Source organism: Zootoca vivipara, chromosome 8 (genome assembly GCF_963506605.1).
Source record: "Zootoca vivipara chromosome 8, rZooViv1.1, whole genome shotgun sequence".
Classification (NCBI taxonomy): domain Eukaryota; kingdom Metazoa; phylum Chordata; class Lepidosauria; order Squamata; family Lacertidae; genus Zootoca; species Zootoca vivipara.
This window is the reverse complement of record NC_083283.1, coordinates 31,375,213-31,389,752: the sequence shown is the minus strand read 5'-3', so window position 1 is coordinate 31,389,752 and position 14,540 is coordinate 31,375,213. Positions and strand designations below refer to the sequence as shown.

At 43.8% G+C, this 14,540-nt stretch overlaps 2 protein-coding genes across 2 annotated transcripts; both read left to right on the top strand.

Moving 5' to 3' along the window:
- The first annotated feature begins 777 nt into the window (after nt 1-777).
- On the top strand, nt 778-3,738 carry TMEM70 (transmembrane protein 70). The gene is made up of 3 exons (XM_035125397.2): nt 778-1,027; nt 1,232-1,343; nt 2,388-3,738. The coding sequence occupies exons 1-3, from the start codon at nt 821-823 to the stop codon at nt 2,834-2,836; spliced, it is 768 nt and encodes a 255-aa protein (XP_034981288.1). The 5' UTR covers nt 778-820; the 3' UTR covers nt 2,837-3,738.
- A 1,305-nt stretch (nt 3,739-5,043) lies between these two features.
- LY96 (lymphocyte antigen 96) lies at nt 5,044-14,271 on the top strand. The gene is made up of 5 exons (XM_035126406.2): nt 5,044-5,691; nt 8,355-8,450; nt 9,710-9,838; nt 12,105-12,157; nt 13,620-14,271. Exons 1-5 carry the CDS (start codon nt 5,565-5,567, stop codon nt 13,719-13,721), a joined length of 507 nt encoding a protein of 168 aa, XP_034982297.1. The 5' UTR covers nt 5,044-5,564; the 3' UTR covers nt 13,722-14,271.
- Nucleotides 14,272-14,540: the final 269 nt, after the last annotated feature.

Sequence of the window (14,540 nt, the reverse complement as noted above, 5' to 3'; positions counted from 1 at the left end):
ATCATCATTATCCACCTTTGTTATTTATGCCAACCTGGGGAGAGAGTTTCCCAATTCAAGACCATAGATAAAATAGCCCTGTAGCTACAGCCCTGTTGTGGAATAAAATTACTTTGCCCTAAAAACAGAATTCATGATGGGAAACTTTGGAACCCATGCAGAATGTTACGAAAAACAGTGCAATTGCATGTGCTTGTGGCCTCTTGTTCTCTATTAATGTGCAATTTGCTCAACTGGCTCCCCCCCTTTCAAATTCGATAAATAGTAAAACATTATTTTACTAATGTTATACCTACTTGTTTTTATGTTTCACTTTTTTACTTTGTATTTCACTGACCAAAGCACCACTTGGTGGGAAGGTGGAATAGAAATCTAATTAATAAAGTTTACTCGCAATTGAGCCCCATTGTGCTTCCTCTCCGGATCTTGAGCTTAGGATCCCTTCCAGAAACAGCAGGGGGTTGGACTGGGTGGCCCTTGTGGTCTCTTTCAGCTCTATGATTCTACGATTCTGGGGCGGGAGCGGGGGTGTTGCTGCTGCTGCTGTCCGAACGAAAGAATCTTTGCTGCAGATGTACTAACAGATCCCGATTTACCACCTAAACGGCCAAAATTCCAGGCAGGTTTGTAACCAAAGATTCCGCTTTCCTAGCGAACGCCTGGCTTGAAATTCACGTGTGAGAAGCGAGCAAAGGCGAGCCGGCTCCCAGCCCCTCCTTCCCGGCCAAGCTGCACCGGAAGGGGAAGGATCGAGGCGGCGGCTTTGCTTGCCCTGGATCCGACTTAAGCAGGGGAGGACGCCTCGCGTGGGGTGCAGGAGATGCTGCTCCGGGCTGGGGTTCGCCTTCGCGCGCCCAGCCTCCGACTGTGGCTGCGAGGCGCCGGGAGATGTCATGCGCTCCTGTTTACCGAGAAGCGTCCTGGAGTCCTGGAGTCGGGCCAGCGCTCCGTGGCTCCCCTATGCAGGCCGCGAGTCGGGTGGCGTGGAGCCCCGGGATCTCTCTCCGCGATCGTCGCGAGCGAGCAGGTGCTGCCGCGTGGAGCGCTTCTTTTTCTAGTGGTAGTGTCGTCCCGGGAGTGCTCGCTTTAATTCTGAATGGGGTCAAGTGACAGGCGGTGGATAGTTTACTCATCAGATGCACTGTTAGCCATGATGAGCCATATTCTTCCCGTGTGATTTAGTGAACGGTGCATGTAGAATCAAATACATGTGTATCTGTTTTTGCTGCAGGTTCCATCTTTCCATGTGCAGCCTCTTCGCAGCTTCAGCACATCCTCCCTGCATGAAGATTCTGAATATGGCAGATTAGTTTATCGTGGAAATATGGCAAGGGCAGTGCTAGGTGAGTATATAAGGGTTAGGTGTCTTGTTATGCTTTGGTTCTGAACACTCTGAAGTATTTAAAATTACTTTTCACTGGGAATTGGGACCCTCTGTCCACAAGAAACTCGTGTAAGGGACATAAGTCAGAATGCCTTGCTTCTATGGCAGTTGAGGATTTCCCAAGTGAATTTGATACCTGGGGGAAGTGTCAGCAGTGGAGCACTGCTTCTTCTGGTCTTTGATATGCAAAGGCCAGGTGGAACAGCCCTAGTGGCAATATGTCACTCTCTGTAACCCAGGGCTGCATAATTATTATTATTATTATTGTTATTATTATTTATTTATTTATACCCTGACCATCTGGCTGGTTTTCCCCAGCCACTCTGGGTGGCTCCCAACAGAATATCAAAAACATGATAAAACATCAAACATTAAAAACTTTCCTAAACATACACACAATACATTTAAAAGCACATTCTGCTTCCCTCCCCCAAAATCATAAGAACTATAGTTTGTTAAGGGTGCTGGGAATTGTTGCTCTGAGAGGGTTAAACAACATTCAAATGATTTTTTTGGGGGGGAGTGTCTAACATGAAGGGACGCAGGTGGCGCTGTGGGTTAAACCACTAAGCCTAGGGCTTGCCGATCAGAAGGTTGGCGGTTCGAATCACTGTGACGGGGTGAGCTCCCATTGCTTGGTCCCTGCTCCTGCTAACCTAGCAGTTCGAAAGCACCTCAAAGTGCAAGTAGATAAATAGGTACTGCTACAGAGGGAAGGTAAACAGCGTTTCTATGTGCTGCTCTGGTTCGCCAGAAGCGGCTTAGTCATGCTGGCCACATGACCTGGAAGCTGTACACCGGCTCCCTCGGCCAATAACGTGAGATGAGCGCCGCAGAGCGCCCAGAGTCGGTCACGACTGGACCGAATGATCAGGGGTCCCTTTTACCTTTAGTGTCTAACATGGTAACAGCTGCCCTTCTGAGGATGCTAAGGCATGGTGGGAATGTATGGACTCACAAGCTATTTCCAGTCTCTAAATATTAATTTGTCTTTCTCTTGCAGGCGTGAAGTTCTTCTCTTACTCTACCAGCATGTTTAGTCTCAGCATGATACCTATTATCTTCTACAAAACTGGTGTGGTTGTCGACAACCTTCCCTTGCAAGTTATGTTTTATAGCGTTTTAGGATTCTTTACATTTGTAACTCCCGTTACCCTGCATTTGATTACAAAGGGTTACATTATCCGCCTGTACCATAAGCCTGAAACAGACACTTACACAGCTATTACGTATAATGTTATTTTGTCGGAAAAGAAAACCGTGTTCCATCAAAAGGATGTGAAGGTTCCCGACATCAGCAAGATGTTCACGACGTTTTATGCTAAAACGAAATCAATGCTTGTTAACCCTATGCTTTTTCAATATCCTGAAGACTATAATCACCTTATGGGTTATGACAAGCCCTTCACGTTTGACTTTGAAGAATCAAAAGAATCCAGCGAAGGGAAGTAGATGTTTCTGAATAAAATGTGTGTATACGTGCAGGCTATTGATAATTCTTTCATAGAATCCAGGATACAAAATCCTAGAGCACTTTTTTTCTTCATTAAAAGTAGTTTGTTCAGTGAAAGGAACACTGATTAAAATGAATAAAACTGGAGTTGGTTACAAAAGGAATTTACATAAATGGGGTGATGTTTGGTCGATCTTTGATTAGTTGAAGGCTTGCTTTTAATCATACGAAAGAGTCTTTTGGTCATCTTTGGAAAATCAAATTAAGCCAACATATGCATGAACTCCTTGCAACCATACACAGCTCTTTTACCCTTTATTCAAGCAGGGAAACAATTCAGGAAGCCCCATTAACTGTAGTTTTCCATTTCAGATGTAACAGGAACGACAGTTAATGACTATCCAAACAAGCCAGGATTCAGAACCATTAACTATAGCTTTCTGTGCAGATGGAACAGTTCTTAAATTGCTGGGGGAGTGCATGGTTAAGAAAGGGTTAAGATTTTGGTGTACCTGAAAACCTCTTTGGTCTCAAATGTTAAAAATTGAATATCCTGAAAAGAGTATCAAGGAACGCAACAAGGGTTTGCTAAGATGTCTCTACCTATATAAACCACTAGAGGGACTCATAACTGTAGCATTAGTGAGGCCTTGAAAATACAGTGGTACCTCGGTTTATGAACACAATTGGTTCCGGAAGTCTGTTCATAAACTGAAGCGTTCATAAACTGAAGCGAACTTTCCCATTGAAAGTAATGGAAAGTGAATTAATCCGTTCCAGATGGGTCCACAGCATTCGTAAACCAAAAATTCGTAAACCGAGGTGTTCATAAACCGAGGTTTTACTGTACCCACATCTTTAAAGACTCTTGACATAAACAAGCATTACAGGCAGCTGTACATATAATAATTCAAAGAAGTGGAATTATTAACACAATATTTTTCATTTTATTTTGCAGAATTATAAAATGCAGCCAAATGCTACTGATGTGGTGTGCAATAAAATACAAAGAAACGTACTGAATATGCTAAAAATCCAACAAATTATACGATGTTCCGGTTAATATTCCATAAATTTATGGGGTCTTAAATTTATTCAGCAGCTACCTAAGTATCAAGATGCTATGTGCTTGTCTAACTTCAAGTAACTGATTTTAGAGAGTTTGACCTGCAGCACTGAAGGCTGTTTTCTAGTACAACTGTGCCCATGGGGCAGGTGATACTCTTGGCAGTGGCCCTTGTGAGCAGTGCAGTTGCTGGGCAGGGTTATATAGGACAAGGTGGTCCCTTGGATAATTTGGTCCCAAGTTGCTTAGGTCTGTAAATACCTAAAACCAAAATCTTGAACTGTGGCTAGTACCATACTGACAGCCAGTAAATCTCCCTCAGCAGAGGTGTTACATAGTGTTGGTGTCGGGGACTGGCATGACACTGACGAGTGTGCACCGCGGGAAGGAGGGCTGTGATTTGTGGGGAACTGGACCAGGCAAGAGGCAGAGGAAGGGGCAGCTTCCAGAGAATGAAGAAGAAAGTCAGAAGGGCCAGGTGCTTCCCCACTGTCTCCTGCACCACTGTCTCTCAGAACCAGGAGGGGATTGAAAAGGGATGAGCAGAGGAAGGCACAGACTGCAGCTGTGTGTATTAATAAAAAAATAAAATGATCCATTTGAATCATGCAACTCAAATTGAGTCTACTAGACCCCCCCCCCCAAATTAAGCAACGTGGACCCCTTCAGGATTAGGGGCCCTGAAGCGTAAGCTTAATTAGTTCCATAGTAGATCCATCCCTGGTGTATCCTAACTATATCAAAGTCCAGAGATTTCATAGCAATAATACGTTCTACAGGAAATGTTTCTATGCAGGTTCTCTGGGTAAACAATATTTTCATACATAGCATATACCTCAATAAATAAGATGGTAGTTTACTCAGATCTATAAATATTTTCTGAATTTCTTTTTAACCATAACAACAGTTTCACCTACCTTTTATCAACTACTACACACACATGCACAAGCAAACACCCCCACACCTGTCATTCTGCTTTATTAGTTCTGAAATGCCAAATCACTGCATTTTTGTTGAAACAAAATTTAAAAAATTCCTTCCAGTAGCACCTTAAAGACCAAAGGTGCTACTGGAAGGAATTTTTTTATTTTGTTTCGACTACGTCAGACCAACACGGCTACCTACCTGCATGTTTGTTGTCTGGCATTTGGAGGACACAACAGAAGCAGTACAAAAACAACAACTCTTGAATAATTGTAGTATGAAGTATTCTAGGATTTCAGCCACAAGCTATAGGACAGGCACAGATGGGAAGGGAAGCAATATGTGCACCCCCAAACCTTTGCAGGCATTGAAAGCAGGGTTATGCATGACCACCCTGGTACCATCATGAGCTCAGATGATCATGAGCAACTTCCTCGTTTGATATTGTGAGACAAACATGATGGTTCAATAGTTTTCTTGTCTTTTTAGAATTCTCCTCTTGAAATGTAGTTTTTTTCCAAACTAGGTTAGGTATGGATAATCTGGCAAAATTATTCTTTTTAAGCGACTGGGAAAGGCTTTCAAGCATTTGTAGTGCACCTTCTGTAGAAACGAAAAGGGGAAAAAAGCCCCTGAAATCACATGTCTGGGGGTGGGTGACTAAGCGTAACTTTCTTCCTCTTAAGTAAAAATGATGCAATACCGCCTTGTATCCTTCTATGTGACATGCTCTTGAAATGGTTTACAGACATAGAAACATGTTCCAGCTTGTTATGATTCTCTCCGTTTGTGGATTTACTGTGGCAGAAGAAAGACACCTGCTTTGCAGTTCAGACGACATAGACATTTTATATTCCAACTGCAGTAAGTAAAGTATCAGATGGCTTTAATTTCCAATAGTGTTTGTGAAATAATTAGGATCACTTCCCCCTTTCCTCTGATTAAAGCTCCAGGTGCTTTCATTAGGATTGCACACATTAATTTCTGTCTCCAATTTCCATTTCTTTAAGACAGAAAAAAAATGTGTGTTGCAAATAATGCTGGAGAACAAGCTGAATAATTGCTGGCTTTTATAGTTTTCAAGGGAGAGCAGGCATTGCTTCTCGGTCCTAATATACTTTGGTGCAATCGGAGATATTTCACACTTGGCACAAACTAACTGAGGGCCAAATTCAGTTATTTTCATGCATCTCAGGTTTCTTTAAACATTTGCAAATAGCAGTTCTGTGGGGGTGGGGGTAGGGGTGTGATTTGAATGTGACCAGGCCAGAATATGTGCATTACTCTTTCTACCTGCCTCCATTCCCCCCCCAACAGAAGTCACACACACTGTTATTTGCTACATTATGGGAAAAGATATGTGTGCATGCTAATGTGACAAGTAGCAGTTTAAGGCAGTGATGGGCAACCTTTTGAGCTTGGTGTGTCAAAATTCGCCCAAAAACTGAGCATAATTCCGGTGGTGTGTCACTTGTAGGGAAAAAACCATAATTTCACGATATTCATAGTTTAAATAACAAAGATGTATAATTGTAATACAGAACTGTATTTAATAAACCAAAAACTAATTATTCAACCAAACCAAAAAAAACCAAAGTGCAAAAGTGCCCAGAGTTGTTGAGCTTTTTGGGGGGAGCTGCTGACCAAAGTTTTGGAGGTTTTGGGGGGTGTGAGTGCAAAAGTTGCTTTGCTTTTGGGGGGGTGCCACAAAGCTGCTGCGCTTTTGGGGGGGGGGAAAGAGAACAGAAATAAATGACGAATAATACCTTCGCTGGAACTAACAAGCAGCACCGACATAGTCTGCCAAAGCGCTAAAAAACCCAGCACAGAACGGGTTAAAAAACTAACGCTGTTACACCCAATCATCGTCTGCCAAAGTGCCAGAAAAACAGCACAGAAAGGGTTAAAAAACCAATCTCTGGCTACCACCAGCAGCAACAACAACAACAACAAAAAGGATCCAAGTTTTAACAGCGGAGACAAGCTGTAGCGTGAGGAGGAGTGGGAGAACAAATGGGGGGAAAACAACAACAGCAGCGCAAATGGGCTGATGGGGCGCGTGCCAGTAGTGAGGGCTCTGCGTGTCACGTCTGACACGCATGCCATAGGTTCGCCATCACTGGTTTAAGGGAAGCAATTTTCAAAGGGGAAAGTGTGTATGTGTAAAAAGGTTTACACCCCTCCCCCTGCATGTCAGTGCTGATCTGGGTCAGCCTCCCCCCCCCCCCCAAGGTGACTGCAATTTCTAAAATTTCACACAGATCAGAGATGCTGGGGCCTCACCCAGTTTGTTTGTCCCTCTGTGAGCCTGTAGACAGCTTCCTCATTCACCATCTTAACACTCTGTAACATATTATTGTTGGGCCTCTGCCAAGCTCTTTCTCGGAAACTTCTTCCTCTTCTTCTTGCTTCTCTTTATTACTGTACTTACTTTCCGTCCGCAGAAGAGTGCTGTGCAGTTCAATAGATTGCTCATTATTTTATGACTTTCACTTGGCCTTGATGAAGATATCATGCTACTGCTATTGCGTGTCCAGGCAGAGACCCCCCCGGCCTCAAGAGACCACCAGAAGGAATAATGACTTGTGACAATGTGTTATGAAATGAAAATTGGCCACAACTTTATTAAACCTTTCAGATGTAGGAAAACCTTGGCTTAAGCATTGGGTGTGTATCTCTCCCAGCCCCCCCCCCCAAGCCAGGGGAACTGGGGTTCCTCATGTTGAATGGGATATGGGAGTGTGCACAGCAAGACACTTGTGTATACTGGCAGCCCACCCCATGTCCCCACAACGCAGGGGAGTTCACTGACAACCTTTCAGTGTATGGCCAGTGACTCCCATATAGAAACCCATTTAAGAGGGGACCCTGGAATCGCTGCCCCGGGAGGGGGGGTTGTGAGTCACCACTTCACGCTCCCCCCAATTAAGGGAAGATAGACTAAAGGATTCTGCGGTTGCTGCTGGCTCCGCCTCCTATTTAAGCAACTGGCCCCACCTCCCTGTGGTGCTGATTGGCTGAGGTTTGGCGGGAACCTCCAATGACTAGCACAGGGAGGGAGGCCAGCCCAAACAGCTGATGGGTCACACTTGACCAAGGTGCTCTGTGCGGTCCCGCAAATATACAGCAGACATTTTCCAAAACAAAAGAAACAAAAACACTTCCCTCAGGGAAACCACTGTACAGGATTCCTCTTAACACATGATTTTGAAAAACTTTATGTGATTTGATTTGACTGTTTTGGAGTGTTAATACTGTGAACCCCTCCATCATAGTCTTAGTTGTATATGTTTCAAATATATATATCTATATATCATAAAAACACCACAGACTCTGCTGTCCTTCATTCCAAAGGAAATATGAATCTCACACCTCTCAGAGATTAGGGTGACGTGCAACAATATTAACTTCAAAGGCAAAGTGTGTTGCACTTTGCATTTCAGCAGAGGCTCTAATAAGGAAGTTCAAAGCTTTGTGCCATTTTGTAATGAGGTTTGCAACATTATTAAACTTTATTTGTTACGCAGGTAGAGGCCTTCAAACAAAAGACTTCTCCTTTAAAGTAGAGCCGTGTTCACTAAAGGGTCAATCAGTATGGTGGGGAAGTCTCTTCTGGATTCCAAGTAAGATATACCGGCATTCCTATTTCAAGTAACACCAAGCTCATTGCTTTACATTACTACGAGATGCACTTCAACCTGAAAGTTTTATCCATTGCTGGGCTGTATTAACTGGTGGCTTTGTGCTTATGGGAGGTTTTTCCACAGAGGTGGGGTGGGGATCTCATTGCCATATCCCATACTGCTCTGGAAGGGTGTGTCTCCTGATCTCCAGAAACACTTTTTGGGAAGGCGTGCTACAGTAAGGTGGGGTGTATTAGTGAAAATCACGTGCCCTGCCTTGCACTAGTGATACAACTCATTCCATAGAACTCCAGAAGGGATGCTGTTAAAACTTGGACAGAAAAAGAAGTTTATCACAGCTGCTCAAGGACAGAAAGCAGATGTTGAAAATCAACTCACAAATGAAGCCATTTTGTCCTTAGGCTTTTAGAAAAGATCTTATCATCACGTGGAGGTGGGAAGGGCGAAGGCATGAGCCAACCCCACTTCCATAGGTTTGTCCATACATTTCACATAATTTACCCTGCATTTAAATGTATTCTTATTTTGTTTGTTCATTTAGAAGTTCTCTGTAACACTGCAAGCAAAGCAACCTTTTGTTGTTTGCTGGACATTTTATGGTTACAGGTAGGTAGCCGTGTTGGTCTGGATCGAAGTAAAATAAAAAAATTCCTTCAGTAGCACCTTAAAGACCAACTAAGTTTTTATTTTGGTATGAGCTTTCGTGTGCATGCACACTTCTTCAGATATCTGAAGAAGTGTGCATGCACACGAAAGCTCATACCAAAATAAAAACTTAGTTGGTCTTTAAGGTGCTACTGAAGGAATTTTTTTATTGGACATTTTATATTTGCTAATGCTTCTGAGAGCCAGGTATCCTTAGTGAATTTTCAATCCTGTGTTTGCTACTGAAAAGGGAATATGGGAAACAAATACACAATGGGAGAATGAAGCTTTTTTCCAGGGGTCAGCAAACTTTTTAAGCCCTTTTTAAGCCAAGGGCCAGTCCACCATTCCTCAGACCATGTGGTGGGCTGGACTATATTTTGAAAAAAATATATGAATTCCTATGCCCCACAACTAACCCAGAGATGCATTTTAAATAAAAGGACACATTCTACTCATGTAAAAACACGCTGATTCTTGGACCGTCTGTAGGCCGGAATGAGAAGGCGATTGGGCTGCATCCGGCCCACGGGCCTTAGGTTGTAACTGAAATTGTTGCCATATAATATGCTTTATTGTGTTAATTTTTATAGGGGCCGATTTAACCATTTTGAGAGCACATGTAAACATATGGGCTAAAGGGTTTGAAGCCGTAAAATGGAAAGGTGTCCTTTGCGAAGGTGTGGATGATGGCTATACATTTTGTGGAGCTCTGAAGGGAGGTAAGAGTACATTATGGTGCCTTTAGCTGACATAAAGGATCTGCATTTGCTCTTAGCTTGAAATCCTGCACATGTTTTTCTAAGTCTCCTGTTTATTTATTTGCTAAAGGTATTTGGACAGTTGTGTGTCCAAAAACTGGGACACATGCAGAACACATGCAAAATCTTACAAGAGTAGGTCTTACATGGGGCCATCACTTTCCCCCCTCCATCACACTTTTCTAAATCTAGCAGGATCATAGCAGAACAACAGTTGTGACTTTTAAGGATTTGCCACCAGGCTAAACTAATGATATAGGTAAAGGTAAAGGTACACCTGACCGTTAAGTCCAGTCGCGGACGACTCTGGGGTTGTGGCGCTCATCTCGCTTTACTGGCTGAGGGAGCTGGCTTTTGTCCACAGACAGCTTCCGGGTCATGTGAACCAGAGCAGCGCATGGAAACACTGATTACCTTCCCGCCGGAGTGGTACCTATTTATCTACTTGCACTTTGACATGCTTTCGAACTGCTAGGTGGGCAGGAGCTGGGACTGAACAACGGGAGATCACCTGGTCGTGGGTATTTGAACCGCCGACCTTCTGATTGGCAAACCCTAGGCTCTGTGGTTTAGACCACAGCGCTACCCACGTCCACTAATGATATAGTCAGTGGTAAAGTGGGCAAAGGGACATAGTTCAGCCTTAGAGCATCTGCTTTGCACACAGAAGGGCCCATGTTCAATTCCTGGCAGCTCCACTTGTGGCTGGGAGATTCTCCTGTCTGAAACCCTGGAGAGCTACAGTCAGTGAGTGTAAGCAATACTGAGCCAGACGGGTCAATGTTTTGATTCAGTGTAAAGCAGCCTCTCCCTCATACAGGTAGCCACCTTCAACTGATTCTCACCCCAGCCTTACTCTTCCATCAATGACTTCCATAGGGCCAGCGGTGTCGCTAGCCTTCTGGCTGCCCGGGGCAGCAAACCCGAAGGCACCCTGCTGGGGGACGGGGCATTCGTTGCGCGTCACGACACATGCAACGCACTACAGAGCAGGTTGCCGGGGGGGGGGGCGGTGCTCCAGTGCCCGGATCCGAGGATCCCGGTGCTAGAGCAGTGCCGCTGGCAACCCGCTTCATAGCTCGCTGACGCCCCTCGCCGCTCCAGGAAGAAGCACAAAGCGAGCTACGGAGCGGGTTGCTGGCGCCACCGCTCTAGCATCGGGATCCTCGGATCCGGGCACTGGAGCACCGCCGCTGGCAACCCGCTCCATAGCATGCTTTGTGCTTCTTCTACTCAGGCGGAGGTGGAGCGGTGAGGGGCGTCAGTGGCCGCCGCTGACGCTGCTCTCTGGCCCGTCCCTTGCCTCCGCCCCACCAGGATGAAGCGAGGGGCGAGGCCAGCAACATCGGGGCCTCCGCGGTGGCGGTCGCACTGCCACCACGGTAACGGCAGCCATCGGTGGAGGTGGCAAGGGGGTGCCACGCTGCCCCCGCAGAGTGGAGCCCGGGGTGCCCCGCCCCCTGCCCCCCTATTGTGATGCCCCTGCATAGGGCTAAATCAGTATTGCACTAATTGCTATGTACACGGGCAGTTCTATGTGAGCAAACAGGCACCCACAGTGGTGTGCTAGGGCACATTTTCAGTTCACATGGGATGCCATTAATACCATAGCAACTGGCCTCTGGAAAGATGAGGCGTAGCCCGTCTCACTACTGGCTATTTTTGCTTTTTGAAAGGAAACTCTGGGGCTTGGGAGACTTAGGGAAGTTAAACAGGAAAAAGATTTTATTTTCACAACAAAAAAGGGTAAAACTGAAGATGTGTAAGGAGACAGGATTCTTTCAAGAAACAGTAAATTGATATATTAAATTCAGTAGATGTTACAGGTTTCTAAACAAGATGGAAAACATGCAGCTTATATTTTATTCAGTTCCTTAAACCAAACTATAGAGGTGTTATAGTTTAGGCCTTAAAACTTAGGTTCTGAAACAAGGTGGTACTTTCTGTTAGTTTTCCAACATCCTATAAATCTCACTTCCGAGGCTCCTCTATTAGATGCTACACCTCTACATTTGTTCTAGAAATCCTACCCACTGAAGAAATGTGTAAACTTCTTAAGATGCAGATACAGTATAATTTGTATAATTGTAATTTTTTTCAGCTTGTAAACCACATTGTGTATATAGAAAGACAGTATGCAAATTAAAAGTGAAATGAAAAATGAATTGAATAATGGGATAATGTTGTTTTTGTCATGCTCAAGTTCTTGATGATTGTTTTTCTGCAGAGACAATCAACACAACTGTGAGAATCAGTGGTAGAGAGCCAACATATGAAGAGGTACTTTATGGATCAAAATCTTGATAATACATTCATTCATTCATTCATTCATAAATTCATACATACCATCCTTTATCCGAGGATCACAGGGTGGTTTACAATATAAAAATATAAGATTAAATAGCATAGTAACAAACAAAATAATATTGCCCCCCAAGTTCAAAAGGCCATAGATTTGACTCATTAGAGAAAGGCCTGGGAGAAGATATGTAATGAAGGCAGCAGGAGAGCCTCTCTCTTGAATGGAGTGGCTAACTAGGTGTTATTTATAGGGCATGTCATTTTATGGGGCAAAACTTAATTTTTGCAAATTTCTTCCATGAGGGGTCTTAAAAAAATGTTTTTGGGTGTGAGGAATTCAAATCTGCTATTATTTTTGTGAGTGGACAACATTTAGCAGTGTTCATGGTTTGTTCCTCTCCAAATAAACCACAAATGGAAAGCAAGCTTTGTTCTTAGCTTAGAACTTGTGTTTTGTTTAAGAAATCACAAGCTCTGGGTCACACATAACTCCATGGTTTATTCCCATGGGAGGAGGGAAGTGAGTACAATTAATCAGCATGACCAGCACTATGGTTTATTCATAGTAAACCATAGTTTATTTTAGACTGTGTCTTGCCATGACTTGCGAACAGATCACAGCATGCAGTATGGCATGCACCAACTTCTTGAATACTGTAGTTTTCTGCTTCAGATTACAAGAACAATTGTTAGCCTGCTGGTGAGCCCATCCTTTTCAGCAGGGGACCCCAAACTAAGGCCCGGGGGCCGGATGTGGCCCAATTGCCGTCTAAATCTGGCTCGCGGACGGTCCGGGAATCAGCATGTTTTTACATGAGTAGAATGTGTCCTTTTATTTAAAATGCATCTCTGGGTTATTTGTGGGGCCTGCCTGGTGTTTTTACATGAGTAGAATGTGCCCTTTTATTTAAAATGCATCTCTGGGTTATTTGTGGGGCAAAGGAATTCGTTCATTTTTTTAAAAAAATATAGTCCGGCCTTCCACAAGGTCTGAGGGACAGGGGACCAGCCCCCTGTTGAAAAAGTTTGCTGACCCCTGCTTTTGAGGATGGAGGCTGCCTTCCATTGACATGAATGAGAAGTTTGCTTGTATGGAAGTGTCACATGTGCAGATGAATACGCACAGGGCTTGGTTTAACTTGCCAAGGACTATATTGTGTACAATCACTTATATGAATACTCTGATGTGTAAATACTGTGTTACCTAACATTCTGGGAATTTTTTTCAAAAAGACAGAAACCAGTAAGTAATAATACAAATGCTTGTTGAAGCATTGGACAACTGACTCACTATTCCGGAATCCCCTGAAGTATCAACTTGAGGCGACTTCATCAGATAGTTCTAAACTAGCCCTCAGCTCCAATGAAATTGCTGGGACTTAAGAATGCACAATAGAAGCACCTTTCACAATTACAAATTAACTCATTTTCTTTCTTTTAGGGAGAATACACAATTGTTGTAAAAGGATTTGCTGGTCATCACAAGGAGCTGATAGCTTGCCTGAATTACACAATCATCATTAAACAGCCACTTTCAAACTGAGCAAGTTCTTATCTATACCATTTCACAGCACAAGAGCTATTTTCCAGAAAGCAGTGGAATAAAATCTAGTCACAGAAATCATCAGCTGAAAGGTTCTGGTTTTCCAGGACTGTTGTCTGAAAAAATAGAAGATGAAAGCAAATGCTCATTTCTACCACTGCTGTTGCTAAAGGCTGGTTCAGCGAGTGTGACATTTACACATATGCACACACACACACCATATTGAAATACTTTATTGTCACTTGTACAACTTGTATATATCTGTGTACTCCTTGAGCAGCAACTGGTTGCTTTCATAATTTACTGAACATTTTTGGTATGTGATTAAAAGTACTGCCGTGACTGCCTTTTCCTTCTTGCCATTTTCCCACGTCACTCTCTGCTAATTCACCAACAGCTTGTATAAATGCAGGTATAAATGCAGGAGGCCACAGGAGTAAGCTTTGGGCTTAGCACACCCATTCTGCTTTTCACTGCCCATAGAACTGCAACATAAGCCAAGGTGCATGTACAATGTCCATGCGACATGGTCAGGTGATCTGTGTGTCATACTGCAATTTGATTGGGTCATCTATTTTAACTGCTTTGAGACTCTACTGACAGGCTGCACACACACTATACAATTAAAGCACCGCCCCCCCCAAGGAAGCAGCTTAGGAACCGTTGAAAATATCACAGGCTTCCCTAGGTTCATGATGCCTCTCACACATCCCACATGATGTCACTTGCTGAATTTCAGATGCCGGCCATTCTGAGCAATTCAGATTTCATGCCCAAAGCTGAATGAGGAATCTTTAACAAAGGGTCAATTGCAGAGAA